This window comes from Mauremys reevesii, linkage group 19 (assembly GCF_016161935.1).
Source record: "Mauremys reevesii isolate NIE-2019 linkage group 19, ASM1616193v1, whole genome shotgun sequence".
Classification (NCBI taxonomy): Eukaryota; Metazoa; Chordata; order Testudines; family Geoemydidae; genus Mauremys; species Mauremys reevesii.
Window position 1 is genome coordinate 15,920,623 of NC_052641.1, and position 26,064 is coordinate 15,946,686.

At 43.7% G+C, this 26,064-nt stretch overlaps 1 protein-coding gene across 4 annotated transcripts in view; it reads left to right on the forward strand.

The window, feature by feature from the left end:
* The first annotated feature begins 447 nt into the window (after nucleotides 1-447).
* PRRC2B (proline rich coiled-coil 2B) overlaps nucleotides 448-26,064 on the forward strand; it is a 69,290-nt gene continuing 43,673 nt past the window's right edge. For 2 of the 4 annotated variants that reach the window (XM_039506187.1, XM_039506189.1), the window contains exons 1-5: nucleotides 452-645; nucleotides 16,861-17,028; nucleotides 18,950-19,127; nucleotides 19,543-19,645; nucleotides 20,526-20,598. In XM_039506187.1, the coding sequence (XP_039362121.1) occupies nucleotides 16,914-17,028; nucleotides 18,950-19,127; nucleotides 19,543-19,645; nucleotides 20,526-20,598 (469 nt within the window). In that variant the 5' untranslated portion in view covers nucleotides 452-645; nucleotides 16,861-16,913. Of the gene's footprint in view, nucleotides 646-16,860; nucleotides 17,029-18,949; nucleotides 19,128-19,542; nucleotides 19,646-20,525; nucleotides 20,599-26,064 lie in introns of all 4 variants that reach the window. The other 2 variants (XR_005589843.1, XM_039506188.1) reach the window with 2 other exon arrangements.

Genomic DNA, 26,064 nt, shown 5'->3' on the forward strand with positions numbered 1-26,064 from the left:
CAGAGCTGTTGCTGCTGGAGCCTGTCTTGGCGGGACCAAGCTCACACACTTTCCTCCTGCAATCAGTTTCATGTCCCGTAACCATGGTGGCATGGACTGTGCTGTCCTCCCCCCAAATCCCTGAGGTTTTGGAATCAGACTATAGAGAGCTCCCCAGAGCAGAGCCTGGGGTTAGGCAGTTGTGTGGGCCCCTCCCCATCTCTCCTCTTTCTCAATCATTCTTCCCCCTTTTTGCTTGTCTTTTGACTCTTTAATTCTCTTTCTCTCTCCTCCCCTCCCTCGCACGTTCCCTCCTTTCTTTCCCTCTTCCTCTCGCTTTCTCCCTCCTCGCCTCTGTCATTAACCCCTCTGTGCAGCGGAGCGCCTGGCTGTCCCCCGGGGTCCCTGCAGGTGTCGCTGTCCGGTTTGTAGGCCTCTGGCTGCGGGATGAGTTGCTCACTCCAGGCCGGGGATTGACAGGCCGGGCGGGCAGGACTGGAGGGGGAGGGGCAGACAGACACAGGGAGGCAGCCAGCGAGCGAGAACCCGCAATCCAGCCAGCGCCGCCTCTGCCTTTTCAATCCGCAGCCATCCTGCTCCCCGAGCCCCCATCTCCCCTCCTGACTCGGCTCCCCAGGCAGACCCGGCTCCCTACAACCACAACAGGTGGGTATTGGGGCCGGCTGGCGGGGCTGAGGGGCTGGGGCGGCGGGGGGATGGGACAAGGCAGCCCTAAAATGGAGCCTGAGCCAGAGGCTGCCTGGAGCCCTGAGGGGACCAGCCCCAGCCGCCCCCCCGCCCCGGTGCATGAACACACTGTGCCCCCCCCGCCCGGAGGGGGGTGCACCCCCTGCCCCGCACCCCGAGCGCCGCTGGCCGAGGCAGGCAGTGCCCGCTTCAGCCCCGTACGCCCCGGAACAAAGACTTGGGGCTTAACCCCCGCGGGCCTGGGGTGCACGTCGGGGGTTGACGCCGTGCCCGGAGGGCAGCGCGGTTCGCCCCTTGGCCGCCCCAGCCGAGGAGGCTGTTGAATTCTGGAGCCAGCCCGGGGGACGGTGGTTTGGAGCCTGCAAAAACCAGTCGGGGATGGAGCCTCCCTCCGTTAATAGCAGATGTGGGGCCTGTTAGGCCACCCCCACGCCTCGCCCGGGGGAGGGGGGCTTAGAGGTGTGGGGGTCGGTTTCAAATGTCAGATCCCTCATAAAGGTGCGTGGCTTTGCCCGCTTGGAATTTGGGGGGGTGTTAAAAACCCATGTTTAGCCCCATTGTTTTGGTTCTGCGCTCCGGTCATGGGAGGCCTGGTCTCTGTGTGTGTGTGTTTTGCTGCTGCTATTACAAACTGCTAAACCCTCCCCCATCTGGGATTATAAAACTATACACGTTACAGAGCATCCCCCCCCCCCCCCCGCCCATCGCTCTGCTACGCACAGACGACGGTGTATGAAATAGTTTGATTTAACAGTGTTTATTATTAACTAGTCGATTTTTGTTTTCTGCAGAGGTGGTTGAAAATAGAAAGAACTACAGTATCTTGATTTTACAGTGAAGAGATTCTTGTTGCAATATGTTTCAACAAGACATCTCAGTTTTGCAGCCCTGATTGTTGTATTGTATTTGTTGTAGCTGTGCAAAGACCAGACTAAGAGCTGAAATGCAGCTTGTGGGGGAGTGTTTACAATGCAGCTTCTGAGGCTGTTAAATGTAGTAGGGATGTTTCTTGTGTTTTGATGCTGGATCTTGGACGATGCATATGTTTTTAAAAAATACATATTGTTATTGTTAGCAAAGAATTTACTTTTCTTTTTCTGGTTTCTGGGCTTTTGGGAGTGTGTGCGCTGGAGGAGATGAAAGTCCTGAAACAGGTCTTGGCTCGACATATAATGTTTTTTCCATGCATCTCATTAGAGTTTGTGGATGTTTTGATTAGCAGAACTGTGTGGGCTTTGGTTTGAGTGGTTGCAAACATTCTTTGATCCTGAGTTTTGGGTTTTGTTATGAAAATTTTTCTTCATAGCTCTGTGTAGAAAAGGCTCTGTATGTTGAAAAGGTGATAGAGGAGCAGCAATTTTGGAGGCAGTATTTGATGGATTAATACTTTCATATAATGAAGCATTTGTATTTTAATGGTACTAGCGTTTGGCATAATATAAACAGACTATGTAAATATTCAAGGCCCTGAATATTTCTAGAGACTGGGGGTGGGATGGGCATTGATCCGGAAAGCTTGGATACTCCCTCTTCAGTACTAGCAGAGGATGCCCCTCATCTTGCAGAATTGAGTCCTGATTAAGGATTTGTAAATTAGTTTAAAACTTCCATTGCAGTGGTGCCTGGATGCCTCGGCTAGATCAGGCCCCATTGTGCTAGGCACTGTGCAAACATAGAAAATGACAGTCCCTGTCCCCAAAGAGCTTGCACTGGAGTGTTGGCATCTGACAGGTGGATTTGCCAAATATAAATTTGGAGTCAAAATGCCCTGGGGCAGAGAGGTTGAAAGTGGTGGGTGGTGCTACTCTCATTGTGCTCTGTCAGGCCAAGTCCCTGAGTAGCTAAAACTTTTAACTGCAGTTTTGCTATACATGACTTGGCCCTGATTCTGTAAGGAGCTACAAATGGATCAAACCTTGGTCTGTGCAGAGCCCCATTGAAGTCAGTGGTGTTCTGGGCGGGTGGAGCGGTCATGTTGCTCCTCACAGGACTGAGACCTTAGAGATTTTTTTTTCCATTTGTTTTTATATTTTTGAGGTGTGAAGGATTAATAACCGATCTTAATTGTTAATCTTTATTGTCATGATGACCAGTCTGAAATGTGCTTTTTCTTTAAGGCATATTAAAATGTCAGGTTAAAAATTACATTTAAAAAGTCCATAGAGGATTGGCAAAATTTGAGGAATTAAAACCAAATGTATCGTTCACCGTTGCTTCTGAATTTTTCTTTTTGGACTTAATTTGGCTTGGACATTGAAGATAAGCTGCTCTGTTTCACTTTTTAGTCACTTTCACTGTTTGGTTCTTTACCCTAGTCCAGTGGATGCTGCACAGGTTTCAGGGCAAATTTTAAATGGAAACAAAACTGTTGAAATATATAAAAATATGGTTACATAATTTTGTTTTCACTTAAAGCATTGTCCTGAGATGCAGTTGGATGGAGAGTTCATTTTATAATTCCAGTCAGGAGTTTAGTATGTAACTTGTGGTTTTATTTATTTAGGGTTTCACAGAATCTATTTTGAATAGAAATGGCTACATTAAATTTTTCTTAATTCACTGAATATTTTGTTTGGCGTTAAATCCAGCCTTGCAACATTTGCAAATGAAACATCGTACCTTTTTGCTAGTGCCTGAAGCCCAGAAAGTGAAATTATGTTGTCCAAGCTGGTTGAAACACAAAAAGTTTAAATAAACAAATGGAGGTTTTAAAAAATCTTAGTTTTTAAACCTGAGTAATTCAGGTAAGGAATTAAAAAAAAAAAAAAGACGATGACTTTTTACCACCCTTTTAGTATTATATTTTATTAAAGCTTTTTCCAGTGCATACATTTAGGACCTAACTTCCATTGAACAGTGTGCTAAAATAAATAATATTTATCAAAACATTAGGACTTATCAGTCTGGGATAGTATTAGAATCCACGTTTGCACTGTGCCTGCTACCATGGGGCCTGATCTCTGGTTGGAGTATATGAGTGCTCATGTAATATAAAAATCTCTAAGATCTCTATAGAGTGCTGGTATTTTTGCATAGCCACCAACAGTCCTGATCCTGCAAGTTGTCCCAGATGAAGTACAGCTTGCCAGATCAGGGCCATAGTTTTGGGTGTCACAGTAAGACCTCTTGTGCACCTAACCTTTGAAATACAGTGTGTATTCTATAGTTCCTTTCACAAATAATCAGCTGTTTAGGGTTCACATTTATCAGTTGCCCAAGATTTCCATTGTACTTATCCAGGTAATTTAATGTACTTTAGGACCAGTAGGGTTAGGACTCATGTTGCAGTAGTACTTAAATCATGACCTTATTATTTATTTTTTCTCGGTACAAAGAAATCTCACTGTAGCAAGACTTCCTTTTGTGACTGTCCACATTGAAGTGTGTGTGTGGGGAGAACTTCTAGGATAGTAAATGTTTATTCGTCCTTCCCCTATTTCAAATTAATTAGTAATCTCACAGCTCCCTAGTTTGACTAGCTTGTCATTGGGAACAGAAAACACATAAATATGGGTCTTTCAGATATGTCACATGGCCCAATAGAAACATTCTGAACAGGTAAGAGCTGGTGAATTGTAAATCTTCTTCCTAAGCACAACTTTTTGGATAGCTATTGAAATAAACTGACTTTTCATTACTAAAACAAACATAATCCACTCCCAAAAGTTTCTTCCGGGGAAGATGTGTGCAGATTTGTGACTGCAACACAAGTTTGTTTGGATAAAAGCTTTTTCCAGAGAAGAATACATGTGGATAAAGCAGAGGGCTATAATATAATGTTATAACTCACTGAAACATCACTTGGTTTCATTATGAGAGATTGTCAGAAACTTCTTATGTAGCATTCAAGAGCTGTGTGTGTGGGTGTGTGTACATGTAGGTTTAGATTAAGAAATAGGTTTTGTCGTGCTGGTGCAGAGATGAGGGAGCTGTATGTTTTCGAGCAAAATTGTTAGAAGGTTTGTATGTGTAAAACTTGAATTTGTCAGGAAGCCGTAAGACCACATTTATAGTAGGCCTGAGCCTTTTCCACTAGCAACAGCGCTTTTATATTTGACTGTGGAACTGGAGGGGATTGGCATCTCATGAGTTGCTGTGCTAAAAGATCTGTAGGTATAAGACAGCAAGGAAACTAGTGCAATTTTGGAGCTGCAAATCCAGGGGCATATGGAAGTGATCATCATCCCCTGTGACTCTGGTGCAGCTGCATCTAGAATATATTGTCCAGTTTTGAGCACCTGTATTACCAGGAAAGTGTTGACCAATTAAAGGGAGCAACAAAAACTCCTAGAAGTCTGCAGGCATTGATTTAGGAGGAAAGATTAAAAGAGCCACACCTTGACTGAGTGTGAGAAAAGGTGATTACAGAGTTATCAGAAGGATGTAAATATCAAAGAGAAAAAGGAGTTCTTTTGGGTGGTACATAAGGGAATAATTTGGAGTTATGGGATGAAATTAAGGTGGGGGAATCTAGGAAATCTTTCTGATAGTGAGATGAGCTGGCAGCTCTTGACGAATCATCCATTATCACTAGCAGGAAGACTTACTCTATTGTATACTGATGCTTGACATGAGCACAGAGCTTGTGGTTGGCTGGAATGAGATGTTTGAAGCCTCCCAGGAGTTTCAGCTATACAGCAGTAAAGCTAAGGGACTGCAGAATTAACACCCCATTGAAACAAACAGTGGTGGAGGGATTTGGGGGAATCCTCCTACGGAGCTGCACAGGACTTTCTTGCAGTGGAGCTGGGATAGATCTACTGCAAGGAGTAGTTGGGGACAGGGTTTAGGAAGCCTGCATTGGATATGTATGTGTCACATACTGTTCATGAGCTTCCTGCGTGCCTTTCTACAATGGGGATTTAGTGTCAGGGCTGCTGCTATGTAGATTTGTCAGGTATATCCACCTACATGTGGTGTAAGGGCAGGCGCAAATGTGCAATAGGCTACTCTAGTCTTGAGGCTGGAGTAGCAGTCCTGGAGCGGGCTGAAGGGCATGGATGAAGGATTTCTCTCCTGCTGTTCCAGCATTTGGGCTTAGGTAGTTCATGTGTTTCTGGTTCATTATGTTTTTCTGAATTTACAGAAAAGCAATGCCCCATCAAGTCACATCCTGGAGAGTTTTCTTCATAGCCATAAGGGCGAGAAGCTTAATTTTTGGAAAAACTGAATATCAAGCCCCCAGTTAACCAGGGGCAGTTTCTTGCCAGTCATTGACGAGTGCGCCCTTGATATTATGCTAATTGTGTCATTGTTCTGCATTCAAGAGGAATATAGCATTTTATCATGCCACAAGATTATACCAAATGCTTAGGGCAGTGTACAGGGTGAGCCATCTAGAATGTTTTCAGTATTCTGCAGACAAGGATACTTGCTGTAGACTATAATTGAATCGTGCGCAGGCTGTCCTACAACATGCAGGAGGGCAGTGTAAGCCAGTAGAGAGAGGTACACAAGGAGTCAAGAGACATGGGTTCTGTTCCTGGCTTTGCCACTAATCCACAGGTTGAGGTGACCTTAGGAAAACAGAGGATCTAAGTGACTTGCCGATCTGTAAAGTTGATAGGATGCCTACCTGCCTTTGTAAAATGTTTTGTAAATCCACACATGAAAAGCCTATGTAAATGAGAAGTATGAATATATGGGTGAGATGTTTCTCACTTCCTATAGGCACAGTGCTCAGTCCAAATGTCCTGCATACAGAACACAGCTGCTTTTCAGAAGACCTAAGCAGAGCTTTTCATTATTCCAAGCATGTTAAAAGTGCCACTCACACTATAATATGATCACTTACTTCTTTGTATCTGTTGCCCTTTCCCTATTAAGTACTTTCTCTAATTCATGGGTGATAAAAAAAAAAATCAGTGATTAATTTTTAATTTGGATTTTTTTTAAATTTAAATTAAATTAGTTAATTTTTTAAACTTTAAAAATATATTTAAAATAAAGTTGAAATTTAAAATTAAATGTGAAATGGACAACTTTTGTTAAGGCTTTACTTTATTATAATCTACTAACATCATTTAAATTAAACAAAAGTATTAAGTAGTACATGTTTGCTGCCAAATTTTAAAGAAAGTCAAACCACTGAACTGGTGGAAGAAGTCACTGGTTAAGTACGCAGAACAGAGAGTTCGTTGAAGTGCTAAACCAGCCTTTGACAGCAGTAGCCTCTTCTGAAGGTGCAGAGAGAATAATTGATTCATTTCAGTTTATATAACTAGTTCAGCTCAATGGCTGATTCATTCAAAGTTGAGAAACTGGGAGCTGAAAAGTAAGTAAGTTTGTTTTCTCTTCCAACTATGAATAAAAACTAGGCATGAAAGGATGAGATCTACTAGTTCTAAAATCTAGAAGGACATGAACATAAAAATGGCCATACTGGGTCAGACCAATGGTCCATCTAGCCCAGTGTCCTGTCTTCCAACAGTGGCTAGTGCAAGGTGCTTCAGAGGGAATGAATATAACAGGCGATCATTGAGTGATCCATCCCCTGTCATCCACTCCAAATTCAGACAGTCAAAGACTAGGGACACCCAGAGCATGGGGTTGCATCCCTGACCATCTTGGCCAATAGCCATTGATGGACCTATCCTCCATTAATTTACATAATTCTTTTTGAACCCCATTAGAGTTTTGGCCTTCACAACATCCCCTGACAAGTTCCACAGGTTGACTGTGCGTTGTGTGAAGTACTTCCTTTTGTGTGTTTTTAAACCTGCCTGCCTATTAATTTCATTGGGTGACCCCTTGGTGACATGGTGACCATAGATAATCAGTTTAGTTTGCTAATTACCAATAATACTTCCTTTTTAAAATAAATTAGTTTTAAATACAAAACATATTTTGGTAAACTTTTGATAAACTATTTTTTGTTATATATCCATCCCATTTAAGGTACTTTTAGTTAATAAAAACAAATAAATAAATTCTTTTAAAATATACGTTGTTAATCATCATTTAGTAAATAAGAAATGCATCATTCACCATTTTCTAACTATATAAAATATATAAAAATTAAGAATGTGAATAAATGTAAATTAAGCTATATGGTTGCTTACATAAATGTATATACATATAACATGTCCTGCTGGTTAGCAAAAAGCAGCACCAAATTTAGTGTGAAGGCTATAATTGCAAATCAACATGTTTTAATGGTTACCAGCCAATGAGAATCAACCTTTCTTCAGGAAAATAACTGAAAAGTACAAATTCAAAACACAAAATCAGTGATTGAAATTGAGGTTTCTTACTTGATGATTTAAATCTCGCTAATTTAAATCAATCTGCCCTCCTCTTATTTCCCATGGACCTCAATGTGCATATCCAGTGCAACCAAGTGATTTGAATAACTGGCTACATGTAAATCAATGGTGGGGTGAAATGCGGTATTATAATGGTTTGTTTTTTAAAAAGGGAAAGGATTGGAAGTACTTTTTTAGGAACTTACATCTCAGATACTGTAGTATTTGAACTACAGACTTGCCTGAATTGCTGTGAATTTTATTTGTAGTTTGACTCAACTGTTTCAACAGATTTGATGAATATGGGAAGCCAGAAAAAGTTGAAAGAGAATGATTTATTCATCTCCTTGCCAGTGCAGTATTGTTCCTTACAGTACACGTACTAGTACTTTGTCCTGTCTAGTTCTAAAGGTGGCAGGCAATGGGACTCCCACCATTTCCTGTGGAGAAGATTTTATATTCAGATCAACAGGGCTTGACAAATCCACTCAGCAATGGCAAGTAAGAAACTTTCCCTTGTATGTATTGTGGTGGGGACTTGACCTTTAATCTCTGTGGATTTGTAACTTTATTTTTTTTGTCTTTAATCATTATGGTTGTGAAGATAACCAGAGTGTAAGCTAATTCAGTGTAGTCAGGAGACAGCTTGAGAGGGTGGAGAGGTATAGGCTAATATCCAAATCCTGTGAAGCTGAGCTCTTTGGTCTATAGGCATGGTGGGTCATATTCTTGACATGGACATGGACTCCCAAAATCCTACCTCAGTTGTGTGCAGAGGAACCAAATTGATTTCGTATGGCCTCTAATGATCCCTTTCCCATTTGTCCTAACCCCTACGTGTGCTAGTGTCATATGCAATATATTTCCAGGCTTGTCATCTACTGCAAGACACATCAAGAGTTGTGTTTAGCTTACTACTAGCTAAAAGTTGCACTGTCCCATGGGTGTAGTAAGTCATAAAGTTGGGTGCAGGGAGCTGAGAACTTAAAATTTGGACTTAAACTATTCTGAACAAAAAGAGCTGTCAACCATGCTTGTAGCTGTTTCCATCACTTCACATTGACTTGAGACATTCTAGGCTTCAGAGTGACAATTCTGGAATTTCATTATATCGGTTTTATTTCTCTCTTTATGCCGTAAGTGCAATTATCAGTGTGTGTTTTCAAAACATGCCCTTCCCTAGGTTAAATGAATACTTCTTCTTTTCCCATCCACCTCTATTGCAGTACTTACAGACTATACCTCGTACCTCTGGTCTTCAGCGTGTATCAAGATCACCAACCTGACACAGTGCATGTACAAATGAATATCATGGACGCTACATTCAAGGCCTCCATAGGGCTTTAGCTAGTGCATGGTATTTATTTGTGTTTTGTGTATTCAATTACTTAAGTCGACCAGTTTTATCGTAAAGCACCTGGGTTACTTGGCTGGATAGACTCTCTCTATAATGATTTTAAAGTAGAAGGAAATATGTGGGCTCCATGTGACACACTGGGAGAATTTATTAGCTTAAATTACTGAATTTTTAAAGTTGACTTGTCAGTCATGGAAATCACTGTGACTCTGAGTTGCTGATAGGTGTAACAACCTGAGCAGTTGTGCACCTGTTATAACTTGAGATCAGTTCATGCTCACTTGTAGTTATGGGAGCACTGCTGCTGCCTTCAGTGAGCTACTTGCACGGGGAAGTGGAGCAGGCTTTGGCCCATAGTATGAAAATCTAAAATAGAGACAGTGTAATTCTCTACTGAAGGACATTGTCAGATACCCAACAGAACTACCATGTCAGTTTTTCTTTACAACCATTGCTCCTTCATGGATTTTTCTCCTTTTCTTTCCTACCCAATAGTCCCCATGCTTCTGAAGCCTCAGTAGTGAACAGTTAGTGTGATATTATGTATAAAACTGTAAGTTGAAAGGGGCATTGGAGTGAGAATCAGGAGACCTGAACTCTGTTCCTTCTGCCACTGATGTGACTTGCCCAAGATCACACAACACTTCTCTCTGTGCCTGAGTTTCCATAGCTGTAAAATAGGGATAATGATACTAACCCTCCCTCCTCTGTACATCACTTGAGATCCCAATAAGAGCTAAATATTGTTTGTTATTGAAATGTTCAGATACCTAAATACTTCATTAAAAATATTCTATAGCCCATGTGAAATCTGGGGTTAAAGTATGGTGAGTCCATCCTAATAAGTTGTGTGGGAGAAGCATATAAATACAGATGGTGCTCAGTTTGGTTTTAATTTGCTTAATGAGGAGAAGTCCTGTTCTTTTGGTGCTGAGGAAATGGGGATGTTGCATCTCCATGAGCTCTTCCCTGGGTGTTCAGCTCTCACAGGAGTTTCAGCAGGGCAAGATGGAAGGCAAATGATTTTTAGAAAATATAGTGCTGAATCCTCCAGGTGTTAGCTTTGGGAGAGCTCAGAGCATATATACAATTTTAAGTGTAAACATTTGCGCTTAAATAACGTTCCTCTTCTCTGTGCTTTAAAGACAGCTTGCAAAACCCTAGATCACTTCCCCAGGTACAAAAGAAAGAGGGTGATAGGTTTGACTTCTGGAAGTCACAGGTGGTTCTCACTTGACTGAGCTGCTCTGACCTTTGAGGTTTGGCTTCTGAAGTATGAAATGTGAAATGTGTGCTTGTTGCATTTGTTTCCATTTGGGCCTTGCTAACTTGCACTAATCAAGTGGTTTCAGGAAGTCGCAGCTTCTAGCCTAGTAATGTTTGTTATGTGAATAAGGTTGTCAGAGATTGGTGTTGGGTCCAGTTTTGTTTAACACCGTCACTGTCTAGATGAGGGCATAAATAGCATATTAGTGACGTTTACAGATGCTACTAAATTGGTCCATCTTATCAGACATCCTGCCTCCAGTAGTAGCCAATTCCTGATGCTTCAGAGTAATGTGAAACCCCTGTAATGCATCTGCCTGACTGAAATTAGAGGGCAGGAGGCCCCCTTTCCTGACACTTGAATAACTAGTTAATTCCTTAAAGCACGAAATTCTTAGTGCAGGAGACTAGTTCTTTTTCCCCGCAAAACTGAAGGCTGGTCCAGGTCTACACTTTTGTACTGGCATAGCTTTGTTGGTCAGGGTGTGTGGGGAAAAAACCCCACCCCTTAGAAACCTAGCTATGTAGACAAAGCTCCCAGTGCCTAAGAGGGCTTCTGTTGGTGTAGCTAACATTGTTTGGGGAGGTGATGTTCTTATACTTGGAGAACTCCTCCTCTTGGTGTATGCTGCATCTACACTACAGTGCTATGCTGGCATATGCTCAGTAGTGTACCATAACCTGAGTTCCTGACTGATTGATTACTCTCAGGGAAGGAAGGATGGACCTTGAAATATTTTTCTCAGCTGTATGAACCCAGGATCTTGTATGGACCTCTTTCTCTGCATGAGCTGCAGACCAACTCATAGGCTGGATTTACCTAGCTTTTCCTCTTCATCTTAGCCCTCAATTACTGGAGGCCAGGGCCTTCCCATGTATAACACTGTTTATCTAGTCCTTGTGGAGAAGCGGGATCCTCAGAGGTTACTAATGGACCTGCTGTGCTTTTTGCCTAGATACAGGCATGCTCCACTGCCAGACTCTTCAGTCTGCACAAGTGATCCTTTATTACTCAGGTGGAAGGTGGGCTGTGAACCCATGCACCCAGACTTCTCTTCTCAGTCACAAGTTTGAGACGTTGGCCAGTAACGGATGCTTCAGAGGAAGGTGCAAGAAATCCCATGGTGAACAACTATGGAGTCATTTGCTCATAAGGGAGTTTTGTTCCTGATGCCCTCAGTTGTCATGAAACATGAGGATTTACATGCTGCTTTATACAAACAACCCCCCCCCAAACAAAACATGTTATGAATGTCCTCATTAACAATATTAATGTCTATTCTTTTTTAATCCCACTAATCTATTAGCTTTATTATTTCATGGCAGTGAATTCCAAAGTTAGGTATGCATTGTGTATAATTTCCAGTTAGTTAGGTTTTCAGTTAGTTGCTTTTGAGTTTCGTTGGCTGTCTCAAGGCGCTGATGTCAGGAGAGAGGGTAATTAGGAGCACCTGATTTACCTTTTCTGTACAGGTCTGTCGCATCTTACTCTGGGTTACGTTCCGCAGTCAGCGCGTAAAGTGAAAATCGCATATAGTCAAAATTACATTGAGTGTAATGACGGGCGGAATCGCCTGCACTACAGGTACAGTATTAAAATTGTTGTTTTTTTTGTTTGTTTTTGCTGACCGCGTAAAGCTGAAATCGCGCATGTTAAATGCGCGTAAATGCGACAGACCTGTACTGTTTATTTTGTATACCTCTATCATATTTCCTCTCTGAATTGAATAGTCCCAGTCTTTTCAATCACTCATCATACAGAATTCCCTCCATGCCTGTAAGGGTATGTCTACATTACCAGCTGGATCGGCAGGCTGCGATTGATCCAGCGGGGATTGATTTATCGCGTCTAGTCTAGACACGATAAATTGACCCCTGAGCGCTCTCCCGTCGACTCCTGTACTCGGCCGCTGTGAGAGGCGCAGGCAGAGTCGATGGGGGAGTGGCAGCAGTTGACTCCCCATAGTGAAGACACCACGGTAAGTGGATCTAAGAACGTCGACTTCAGCTACGATATTCACATAGCTGAGGTTGCGTAACTTAGATCTTGAGTTCATTGTAATTACTGTATACTGTGTTAATGGCCCCAAGCAGAGGCCAAAGAAAAGGGCTACAGTCAGGCAGCCAGCTTTCAGGTGTTGCAATCAGCAGGTGCCAGCTGGCTGCAGCATCTGTTTTAATAACCATACAGGAGGGTAATTCATTTCTTCATGTGTTTGGATTTTATATGGGAGAGCTTCAGTCCACCAGGCTGGGAAATCTTTTAAGATGCCCATCTGGATCCCAAGTGTGGCTGTCTGATGGGAAAATACAGTTGTCTCAAGGTAGCTTTTGGAGTTACAGGCAGGTGCACTCTTTCCAAAGTACAGCAGAGGACCCAGCTGGCTGAGCAGAACCAGAAGAAGAATTTACTAGGGTAGGTGGGCAAATACTCACTTTCGATGGCCTTTGCACAGACTTTGAGGTCTGAGGGTTGGTGTTGTATCTTCAGTCTTAGATGGAATGCCTGTCAGTTTTGTTCAGATCAGCAGCTGTCCTGTAGCAGGATCAGTTACAGTAAGAGGGGAGGCAGTGTGGTCCGTGGTTACAGCAAAGGTCTGTATGTCAGGAGAATGGGATTCTGTTTCTAGTTCTGCTTTTAGCTCGCTGTGTTAAAGTCCCTTCGCCTCTCTGGGCCCCTATTTTCTCTTCTGGAAAACAGGGCTAATGATACTTAGCACTTTGCAAAGGTTGGTTTGAGATCTCAGCTGAAAGTCGTTACAGTAAGTACAAAGTATTCTGTAAATGTCACTTGTCCAGATTCTGACTCTGGTTGCTCCATAAGGCTTGACAACAGGCTTTTCCTAGCATGTCCCTACCTTCTCTGCTTTGAAGTGGTTGTTTATTCCTCCTCCATCCTTTTTAATGATACGAGATGTGATCAAGAGGCAGCTAAGACTCAGTTACATAACTTGTTGCTAGGGTTTCTCTTTGGCAGCTCTACCCTGATATCTGTTTGCATGCTGACTTTCAGGAACGCAGGGTTTTTCTGTTAAGCAGCCAGCTCCCAAACCAGTTAACATGCCCCCTCCTCCCCCCATTGTAAAATTCTAAATGGGTTTGAGAAAAGTTATTGCTCCCGTTAAAGTGAAGGATTGATACCTAAACAGCCAAGTGGACAGGTGTTTAGCAGACTCCACCTCAGAGGGTTCTGGTTTAATACACCTCAATCCTAATCTCCAACACACCTACTAAAACAGTCCCGGGGTCCCACAAAGGATTGCCAGTGCATCACAGTCTTGATTTACAGCATCACCTCTTATTCTACTCTAGTCGTAGGGCTCCCTACAGCTCTGCCAGAGCAAACAGAAAAAAATATCCTCAATCCAGCACCATATTGCCCTCCACAGAAATCAGGACATAATTCTCCTTTCCTCTTTTATGCCCGTCCTACTAATAAAATACTGTGGAAATAAGGGAGAGACCATTGTTTTCTTTGACAAAAGATGAACGTCTGAGAAAATATTGAACCAGGGAAGGTGCCAAAGATGTGCCTGCTATGCCAAAGGAGAATGTGTCCTAAGATTGTCTTTAAGCCTCATTGTCTCTGCAAGGCCCCACATTGCAGCTCCATCAGACTGTCTGTGAGGACTGCATGGGACTCCTTTCAGAGCATGTCATTATTCCTTGATCAGCCAGTGGAAGTTGTTTTGAATGGTACTAAATTCTTCCCATCTTCTTGAGATATTAAGCATGCTGAATCCAAAGCTCCAGCCCAGGTTTTAAACCTGGCAGCACTGTCATTCAGCCCCTAATGCCGGTTTTATTGGTCACAAATTTTCTTCCTGGCTGCTGCTATTAGATATGCTTTGCTTGCCTAGATGCAGATGGCAGCACAGTATCAAACTGGTTGTGTCCAGCATGTGTGGCCTATGCTTATTTTGTATATAATATGTGGTGAATTTATCCTCTTACCTGGAAATCATGTTTAATAAGGGATTACTAGTGGAAGTTGTTGCTTGTGGTCAGAGGCTAGTCTCTTTCAGAACTAGTGATTATTTCACCCGCCTTGTCTCTCTAATATCCTGGGACCAACACGGCTACAATAATGAGAAAGTTAACATTTTAATCCAGTAACTGTGCTTATCAGCAGCTTTTCCATACTAGCTCAGTCTTCCACCTGAGTTGTTGTTTGCCAGATTTGTTATGTTTTGTGTTTTGGTTCCAAATAGTAATTAATTAGTTTTAGTGGCAATTATTGCTTTGGAAGAATCAATTTAAGATTACCATAGATTGGCACCTCTTCAAATTCCCCTGTCTCCATCTGCTGGCAAGGAAGGAGGATACTCAGACATCATGGACTGGTATAAAAATGGTTCAATAGAAATGGGTTTTGACACTTTAAAATGCATATAAAATGACAACGTATCAATTCTGTCTGCTCTGAAAACATATTATAAAAATTGCATTTTCTTTGTTGATACTTTAGATTATTAGAACAAAATATTAAAATTATATATGTACTTTCCATAATCGATGCTATTTGTTTAATTTGCACTCTGAACTCAGCCTGGACAATGTAACCTAATATATTTCTGTCAAATCAGCAGTCTCTAATAATTTTAACTTTTTGTGTCTCATGCACTAGAACAAAGCTGCAACATTCAGGTTCCAAACACTGTAGAAGAACATTTAAATCCAACAGAAAAGAAACCAAGTCTGTTTTCACTATATATATTTGGCTTAGTTTTAGTGTCAGCTTTAAAGATTACTTCACTGATCTTACATTTTATTAAACCTAAGTGTCTAGCTTAACTTTTCAAAATCTGTTTCTTTTTGCAAAACCTCAATTTGCAGCCTAAAATTAGTCTGACAACATCACTAACATCCATTAGGCTGGCTTTCTGGGTATGACATCTTTCCCTGGCAAACGATAGACTTGATCTAATGAACCTTTTCCCTCTCTTACATTTTATGATTCTTACTCGGCTAAAACGATATTTCAGATGCCGAGAGAAATATCTTTTATTGGACCAACTTCTGTGGAAACCTCCTCTCTCTCGCCAATAGAAGTTGGTCCAATAAAAGATATTACCTCACCCACCTTGTGTTACTTTTTCGTTGGGTTTTCTTTAGTAGTTCTGATACTTGGGACGCTTCTGAAGTAGTAGATTTCATTTTTAAGGGAGGGCTTCACTCCTGATAGTCTCCTCCCGTGTTCTCCTACCAATCGTAGTTAATCTCTTTCAGAATGTGACAGTTTAAATAAATGAAGATACATTGTCAAGGGGTGGTCACTGGTCACTTGTGCATTGTAGGAAAAATGTGTTCCTGGAGTTGTGTATCTTTATTAAGATAATTACTAGTGTGTTTATTTTGATGTAAAAATCACCTATTTAAAAAAAATTCATGAACTTGAATGTACTTAGAGTTGCTTATAGAGTTTTTTAAATCTTCCATAAAGACTGTCAGTTATTTGAACTTCCAGTTATATTGCTTATTCTTCATGTCCTTTCAGTGATGTTCAACTGATATCCTTTTGTAATAAATTCTCTTAAATCCCAAAAGCTTGCACTGTATACTCCTGGGGGCATTCTGTGCCAAAAAAATTAAAATGCTATGCACAATATTTTAAAATTCTGCAAATGTTAGTTGTCAAAATAACACTACATAATCATGCCAGTTTCAATTATTTTGGTAATTTAGTTCAAAATACCCGTCCGCAAGTATGTCTGTAACAATATAGACATACACACACATTCCCCCAGGAGTAGAGAGTTAAAGAAACCCTTATGACAACCCAGTTCCTGTTTCTCTGCCACCTTCCCCCCCCCCCCAGCCCATCTATGGGGTTCCCCCCAGCCAATACACCTGAACACCCTCCTCCCCAGAGCCCAACTGTGGGGCCCACCCTTCCCCAGACGACCCCCTCTCCCCAGCCCAGGGATCCAGAAGGAGAAACAGCCTGATGCTCAGTCCCAGGCTTGCACAGAGTTTCCTGTGTGCCACCCTCTCCTTCCCTGAGGACATGCTGGGAACTGCAGCTGTCAGGAACTGCCTAGCTCCCTCTCCCTCTCTCCAGCAGCCCATTTCAGTGGGGAAAAGGAAATCCTGCGCTTACAACGTTAATTTCTTCAAAATTCTGCATTGTGCGCTGGCGTAGAATTCCCCCAGGAGTAACTGTAAAGTGAGAGGTTAAAGTGTCATAGTTTATCTTGTTTCCCTACTGAGTCCTGGCTACTATCATGTAGGATATTTTGTACTTTTACTTATCAAAGGATAAATAATTGGTTTGATGCTATTTCCCCGACTCTCTCTCATTAAAAGGCAGATCAGAAGCGGCGCACAGAAATTTCCTTACTAGATGACATTTCATCGCAATGTCCGATCGTTTGGGGCAAATAACCAAGGGAAAGGATGGGAAAAGCAAGTACTCGACTCTCAGCCTGTTTGATAAGTACAAAGGAAAGTCAATAGAAGCTATCAGAACTACAGGTAAGGAATGCCAGAGGCAAGCTAGTGAAGCTCTTGCAAGGTATGTCTTTACTGCAGTGTTAATTCAGTTGATTGACACCTGCATCTGAGCAGCCACACTACAAAACCAAACTTGAGTTAATATGTCCCTACTGGCACTACACTCGCCTGTGTATGTTGCTAGGACTTCTGAGGATATATCCTATGGCTCTTTGGTGCAGTAAGCTGCACTCTGATGGTTGCATGTAAGATACAGGAGGCAATTGTCCTGCTCTACTCAGTGCTGGTCAGACCTCAGGTGGAGTATTTTGTCCATTTTTGTCCACACTTTAAAAAAGATGTGAACAAAGAGGAAGAATCCAGAGGAGAGCAACAAAAATGATAAAAAGGTATAGAAAACCTGACCTATGAGGAAAGCTTTAAAAAAAATCTGGGCCTGTTGAGTCTTGAGTAAAGAAGACTGAAGGGGGACCTGATGATGATCTTCACATATGTTAAGGGCTATTATAAAGAGGATGGTGATAAATTGCCCTTCATGTCCCCTGAAGGTAGGACAAGAAATAATTGGCTTAATATGCAGCAAGGGAGATTTAAATTAGATATTAGGAAAAACTTTCTAACTCTAAGGATGGCAAAGTACTGGAAGTTGTGGAATCCTGTCATTGGAGGTTTTTAAGAACAGGTTAGACAAACACCTATCAAGGATGGTCTGGGTATTCTTAATCCTGCCTGAGCACAGGGGACTGGACTAGATGACCTCTCAAGGTCTCATCCAGTCCTATTTTTTTATGGTTCTTTCCCAGTTAGTTGTGGGAGAACTTGTCGGTTCTTTGGGCACATGGGGGAATTGTGGGAAGGCATTGGAGGACTATCAGCACTCAAGCAGTTTAACCTGTGTCCTCACTGCAAAGTGAACTGGTTACCAGTTCGATTAAAAGCCTCACTCAGGTTTTAGTCTATGCCCCAGGACAGCTAGCCAGCATGTAAAGCAAACTAAACTTTGGCCAGAGGTTTTTTTTGTGTGGATTGAAGCTGGGTTAGGAGCCCAGGTGAACTCTGCAGTGAAAACATACCAGAAGTGGGGATACTGAGGTCAGAAAACTGAAACTAATAAGCTGGATTTATTCTGAACTCAGTGTGGGATGGAAGAGTGGACAGAAGGAAGATTATCTCAATTTAGTAAACTAGGTCTAGTGGTTAGAGCAGAGGGGACTTGGATCCAGGACTGCTGGATTCTATTTCTAGTGCTACAGATGTGTGGCCTTGGACAAGCCATTCAACTCCTCTGTGCCTTTACCTAGCTGTGAAATGGAGATGATAATTCTGTTTACCTACGCGATTATAGGTGATGAGACATAATGCACTGTTTGGAAAGCACTGTGAGATCCAACAGGAAGACAGGTTCAGTCCCAGCAAAATTAACTGAGCCAGTCTTCCTGCTGGAGAAGGTAAACTTGATGTTTTATGTGGTTTTCTAGGTGAGGCTTTGGGCTAGAGCTTTAAATAAAAACCCAAAGGCTTGTCTGATCTGCATCGTTACTAACAATCCCAGGACACTTTTCATAAGAGGAAGGTTTTTGCCTCTGTCCTTGGCCAATATCTCCTGTCCTGTCACTGTTTTGTTTGGGTTACGTGTCAGCTGATTGTCAGTCCACCACAGAGGTGACAGCATTGCAGTGGTTCTTTTGGAGGAGAGAGTCTGTATAAATATGAAGTACTAATGTTATAAAAGTGCAAATTAGCATTGCTGTTGCAGTGTGATTCTACAGGTTAGGGTCAGATTTTGCCACCATTACTCTCAGTAAATAGTACATATTTGTCCCATTGAAACGCCTATTTGTCCAATTGAAACAAATGGGACTATTTGAGGGGTAAGGCACTAATTGAGGTAAATGAGGGTGGCAGAATCTAGCCCTTGGTGACTTGCTGTCCCTCTCACCAGTTATTCCTAGACATGGCTTACAGAGTCTTGGGAAAGTTGCTGCTGCCCGGCGCATGCCACCTCCTGCAAACTTGCCAAGCTTGAAGTCTGAGAACAAAGGAAACGACCCCAACATCATTATAGTACCCAAGGACGGTACAGGATGGGCAAACAAGCAGGATCAGCCAGACCAAAAGAGGCAAGTGGAGCAATTCTTATGCTAAACCCTCTCAAACAAGAAACAGAAATTATACTCCGTCATGCTGAGCATTCTCTTTGGGCGTTACTAGTGACTTTTCCCTGGGTGGGATTGGTTACCATATAGATTTAAGAATACTGTTGGTCTACTAGATCCATAGAGCCCTGCGTATATACAAAATTTGCATCTGAATCCGATCTGCGATCCGCAAACATGGTCTGCGGATAGAAAGCGGATATCCACCGATTTTGAGGGCTCTAAAGATCCAACCTCTCTTTTCATTCCTCTTAGCAGGAAGCACTCTGAATCAGTACTGAGCCAGTGCACGAGCTTCATATGAGGAGCCACTGTATTGCTAGTGTTGATTGTCTCCTTTACCCCACCTAATCTCAGTTGTTCTGTTGTCCTTTCCCAGTTCCAGTGCGACGGCTGCACAGCCGCAGGAGTCGCTGCCGCAGCAGGGTTTGCAGAAATCTGTCTCCAATTTACAGAAGCCGACACAGTCAATCAGTCAAGAGGTAGGTGCAAGTGGTGCTGATGACTACTGCTCAATTTTCCCTGGGCCCATGTAGCCTAAAGATTGACCGATCATAGATCAGTGACCTCTGGAATGTTCTGCTGGTGTTAAATTATCAGTCTAGGCATATTCCTGTATACCTTAGGAAGAGTTTAGCTGAAACCTAGGGAAAATGGCTGAAATAGAAGGAACTTGATTTGCATTTGTTAAGCACTTATTTTGGTTCTCATTTAAAGGTAGTTAGGTGACAACAGATCCAGTTGCTACTTCTGGCCAAAGGTTTCACTTGATAAGAAGTGATTTGGTTGTGCGTGACAAACGGCGAGTGTCAGGGCCTGAAAAAGTGAGACGTTTCCCCTACCAGTGAATGTTCAGACCTAACCTCTCTATAGCTACAGAATTTAAGCTTCTACTGTAGCTAAAAATTCCAAACCTGTGAGATTTTTGGAAAGTCAGGGCAGAAGAAGGGAGGTTGTTGGGTGTATGAGAGAGAGTGAAAGTCTTCCAAGCATAAGATGTGGTGTAGAAGAAGGCTGAAAGATGAGTGGAAGAATGTGTGGGAAAAGTGGCAGAGAAGGGAGACTTTGGCAGGGGAACAGATTGAGAACAGGCAGAGGAAATAGACAGGGAAGCCAGTGAAAGTGTCTAAAGCAGGAGAAGTCAGGGTCAGAGTGAGGAAGAGGATTTTAACTGCAGCATTTTGGATAGATTGGAGTGGGGGAGTTGCAGAGAGAGGAGGTGGCGGTCTCAGTTGGAGGGCTGGGGCACTATCAGGATCTAGTAACATCTGGATTATACAGAGATCTGACCACGATAGCATTGTCTTGTTTTACTTTCACCCAGAAGGTGAGGAACTTTCACAAGGGTCTCTTTTTTTGCAGAGTACAAATTCAGTGCCAGGTGGGCCAAAGTCATGGGCACAGCTGAATGGAAAGCCAGCAGGACAAGAAGGTGGTGAGTATGATTATGAATAATGGAGCAATGTATGTGCACACTGCTTTATAAACACACAGGATGAGGTCTCTTCCGTGATGCACTCCCAGTCTAAAGGCTTGTCTAGACATAGGTAAACTTGGCAAACTTGCACTAGTATAACTACAATGAGGTCATTACTGTCTGTGCTGTTAATGGCTTCTGCTTGACTGAGGATTGTGAAACCAAGGTAACCTTTTGAGCAGAAAAATTAACTCCTTAAATTGGGATCTCAGTCTGATGGGGAATATGGCTGTCTTTATACAAGATGTAGGTTCTAGTTGCCATGAATATTGGTGTTTAAGGCTCAGAAAGAATAGTGGTAGGCCCGTGGCACTGAGCTTTTAACAGACCAGGAGCCACTAGCTTGTCAAATAAAATTGCAGCGTGTCTAAAGAATTAAATAGATTTAGAATGCTAAAATAGCTGTAACAAGCTTATGAAAGCTGTCTCAAAGCTCAATCATCAAAGCAGAAGCTTACATTTGCCCGAGGTGACTACCAGCACAAATACATATTTAACCTTTGTATCCTTTTTTTTTTTTTTTTTTTTTTAATTGCCGCTTCCTCTGAGATTGTTGCCATATGGACCCCATCTAGGGTAGGTTTTAAATCTGTGGGCCAAATTAGCATTTCCTAGAGAACTGGTCAAACGTTGCCCTCTAAGAAAGTGCTAATGTTCTTTGAGAACTTAGTGTAGGTCAGGCCATTGTTAAGATACAGTACTTAAACCTGAGGAAAGCGCTACATGCAGGGCTAAAAAGAGCTTAATTAGCAGATAATTGAATCATAGAATCACAGAAATCAGGCTGCAAAGACTTATTAGGTCATCGTGTCCTCTGTACCTGTTCTGCAACTGTTTTGAGCAATTGCATTTGCAGTCTAGTTAAAGCAACGGTTCCCAGTATTAACAAGGATTGAGATCTTTGCCCATTTGCTCATTTATTTTAGTTATTGTGTCTTCCTTAAAGATCTCATTTTTGTTGAAGCGTTGGGGGAAGTGGAGAATTTTGTAAATCTGCTGTACAGTAATATGGTATGTGTGTTATGAATTGGGGTGTGAATGCTGAAACGGTATATATTTCCTGTCCAAAGGAATCTTCAGGGAAGGCTGTTTACACTGCATTGCACTTACCCCAGTGCAGTGCATACTGGGGAATTAGGCTCCATGCTGTTGATACCAGCACACAAATAATCCTTCTGTTGTGCCGCATTATCTGTTTGGGAAAAGCTTGCTCCCCCGCCCCCCTGCCTCCTTTTGCCAAGTCATAACGTAAATCTGTCCTGAAAGATGCTAGTTAACGTTAGCTGTTCATGCTGTTAGAATTCTCACTATTCAGACAGATCAGTGCAGTAATGCAGCACAGTTTGGAACTTTGGTACTATAAATGTTTGAGGTGTGACCCATCTTGTACATTTTACGAACATAAGAACGGCCATACTGGGTCAGACCAAAGGTCCATCCAGCTCAGTATCCTGTCTGCCAACAGTGGCCAATGCCAGGTGCCCAGAGGGAGTGAACCTAACAGGTAATGATCAAGTGATCTCTCCTGCCATCCATCTCCACCCTCTGATAAACAGAGGCTAGGGACACCATTCCTTACCCAACCTGGCTAATAGCCATTAATGGACTTAACCTCCAGGAATTTATCTAGCTCTCTTTTAAACCCTGTTTATAGTCCTAGCCTTCACAACCTCCTCAGGCAAGGAGTTCTTACATTTTAAGACGGATAACTTTTGCCAAATGTTTTGTTTGGAAGTGCTACGTATAGTACTAACTTTTTTAACTGGAAACCATTTTCAACTATGGGATGAAGAACCACGGTTTTGACCATGCAAGATCCTATGCTGTGAAAGAGCATCTATGAACATGTTACAAAGTAACATTTTTTAAAACAGTCTCTCCAGAATTTAAAGGGACACTGTTAAAATAGGTTATGCTCTACATTTTGGTAGTCTGTAAATGTTTTTGTGCTTTTACCAAAAGTGATAGAAATATTTTCATTTAAACTAATTTTTAAAGAAATTGTAAAGTAAATGGTAGGGTGGATTTTGTTTTGGCTTTTTTTATTGGTTGATTTGTGTTTTGTTTTTAATTGACTAATCCTCTCCCTTATTGGAAACCTGAACACTACAGCACTGTGGGAGGGATAGCTCAGTGGTTTGAGCATTGGCCTGCTGAACCTAGGGTTGTGAGTTCAATCCTTGAAGAGGCCACTTAGGGATCTGGGGCAAAAATTGGTCCTGCTAGTGAAGGCAGGGGGCTGGACTCAATGACCTTTCAAGGTCCCTTCCAGTTCTAGGAGATTGGTATATCTCCAATTATAATTAATAAAGAAAACTGACTTAATGTATGAGTTCCAGAAAGCAAAACTGACTAAACAGGCCAATTCTGCTTCACTCTTCAGAGCAGAATGTTAAAGATCTTCTGGTATGTTTAATAAGCACAGGTGGGGTATGTAACATACAATTTTGAAATGGGCTTTTTATTTGGACAATGCCCCTTCTTCTTCGAGTGCTTGCTCATGTGTATTCCACAGTAGGTGTGCATGCTCGCCACGTGCACTGGTGCCAGAAGTTTTTCCCTTAGCAGTACCTGTAGGGGGAGCGCTGCTGCGACCCCGGAGTGGTGCCTCAGTAGCGTGCTATAAGGGGAGCCGCGCACTCCTCCACCCTCAGTTCCTTCTTGCTACCAGTGACGGTACATCAGAACTACCTGCTCCAGCTTTGCTGCAGCTCGTCCCAGAACTCGTTTCATTGTTAGTAGTAGCTGTGTTAGTTAATTCAAAAAAAGTTTCAGTTTAGTCAGTCAGTTAGTGTTCGGGCCGGGGCATGCCCCGGCCCCAGGGTCTAAATCGTGCAAGTCTTGCAGGCGTTCGATGCCCAGAAGTGACCTGCACGCTGACTGTGCGAATCTCACGACCACTGTAAGATCTGCAGGTCCTTTAAACCCAAGGCAAAAAAAGAGAGAGACATTAGACTTCGGGCCTGTCTCATGGAGTCGGCACTGGCTCCATCCCCGGTACGCCGAGTGGAATCGTCACTGGGCACTTCATCTTCAGTGCACGGCAATATCTTGGCACCTCCCGGTGGCCGGCACCGCTCTCTGTCGAAGAAGCAGAGAAAGGCTCCATCTTCTCAGAAGCGTCGAGAGAAAGCAGGGGGTGTGGCTAGACCCACGTTGGGCAGCCCCAGTTCCCCGCCCGGGCTCCAGAGCTCTGACTCATGTCGAGCGGAGCAGCTCAGTTGCATTGACTCAGGCCTCTCTGGATGTCTGGATGCCCTTGACACCAGAGGCCCTGCAGGCGGCCAAGGACATTGACTCTGCAGGAGCTCAGGGCACTGCCGGCTCCTGGACCCTGCTCTGGAGGCAAGCCGCCTCTGGGCTATTGACAGTCGACACTGACCCGACACAGATCCTGGTCGGGGACTGCTCTCGGGCCTGCTCGCCGCCCAGTGTCCTGTCAGGACACAGTTTCCAGCCTCTGCTTTCATCACCCACCAAGTTGTCTGATCAGGTGTTGTCGGAGCGGAGCTCCAGGCACTGCTCCACACTGAGTAGGGAGTATCGGCGGGACAGGCACAGATGCAGTAGACGCTCCCATTCTCAGCAGAGCTACCGAAGCCGCTCCCGACACGCTCACTTGCCAAGCGTCTACAACACACAGGCCGACGCTTGAGCAGGGTTTTCTCCTCCTAACACAAGTGGTCCCTCTACTCGGAGGTCACTCACCAGCTCTTCCGAGCATGGGGCACTCCCCAAGTAGACCTCTTTGTGACCCGACAGAACCGCCGTTGCCCCAGGTTCTGTTCCAGAGGGGGGTGGGGAGGAACGCGATCTCAGATGCCTTCCTCCTGTCCTTTATGCCTTTCCTCCATTTCCCCTCGTCGGCAAGGTCCTGGAGAAAGTAAAAACGGACAGGGCACGTGTCCTCCTGATCGCCCTAGTCTGGTCCCGGCAACATTGGTACGGGACCCTCCTGGGCTTGCCCGTGGCCCCTCCGCAGCCATTGCCGCTCCGCCCGGACCTACTCTCCCATGACCAGGGAGGCTTCCTCCAACCCAACCTGGCTGCCTTCCATTTGACAGCATGGCTGCTCAGTGGCTAGATGTGGAGGAGGCAAGGTGTTCTGAAGGGGTCAGGCATGTCCTCCTAGAAAGTAGGAAGCCATCCATGCGCCGAGCCTACCTAGTGAAGTGGTCCTGGTTTTCCAGGTGGGCGGGCGAGCGGGGTACTTCCCCAATGACTGCCCCGATCCAACTTATTCTTGAGTACCTCCTTCACCTTAGAACTCAGGGCCTTGCGCCTTCCTCTGTCAGGGTGCACCTGGCAGCTATTTTGGCATTTCATCCGCTGGTCTAGGGCTGCTCGGTTTTCTCCCATGCCATGACTGGGCGTTTCCTCGAGGGGCTAAACAGGTCCTTTCCTTATGCTAGAACCCTGGTTCCTCAGTGGGATCTAAACTTGGTGTTATCCTGTCTAACGGGGCCTCTGTTCAAACCCCTGGCCACATGCTCATGGTCTCACCTTTCATGGAAAGTAGCCTTCCTCGTGGCTATCACTTCAGCCCAGTGGGTTTCGGAGCTCAGGGCCCTGACCTGCGACTCCACTTACGCAGCCTTTCACAAGGACACGGTGCAGCTCCGCCCACACCCTGCATTCCTCCCTAAGGTGGTCTCCGTTTTTCACATGGGCCAGGACATCTTCCTACCTGTCCTCTGCCCCAAACCTCATGCCTCTAGCGAGGATCTCCGCCTCCATATGCTTGATGTGCGCAGGGCACTCGTGTTTTATCTGGACTGGACTAAGCCGTTCTGCAGGTCCTCGCAACGCTTTGCTGCTTCAGCCGAGCACATTGGGGGTCAACCGATCTCCACCCAGAGGCTTTCCTGGTGGATTACATTGTGAATCCACACATGCTATGACCTGGCAGGGGTTCCCTCGGCACTTATCATGAGGGCGCACTCGACAAGGGCTCAGGCCTCGTCGGCTGCCTTTGTGGCCCATGTCTCTATCCAGGACGTCTGTAGAGCTGCTCCCTGGTCCTCAGTACACACGTTCACGTCGCACTATGCGATTGTCTCCCACGCCAGAGATGACGCTGGCTTTGGTAGAACTGTGCTTCCGCCAGGGAATCTATGAACTCCTACCCACCTCCATCAGACATAGCTTGCAATCACCTACTGTGGAATACAAATGAGCAAGCACTCGAAGAAGAAAGGACAGTTACCTGTTCCGTAACTGGCATTCTTCGAGATGTGTTGCTCATGTCTATTCCACATCCCACCCTCCTTCCCCTCGGTCGGAGTTGGTCCGGCAAGAAGAAACTGAGGGTGGTGGGAGTGCGTGGCTCCCCTTGATAGCTAGAAACTCAGCAGAGTAACTCTCCAGTAAGAACAACTGAACCTGGGCAGATCTGGTCAGTGATCTGTATCTTAATGCTATAAA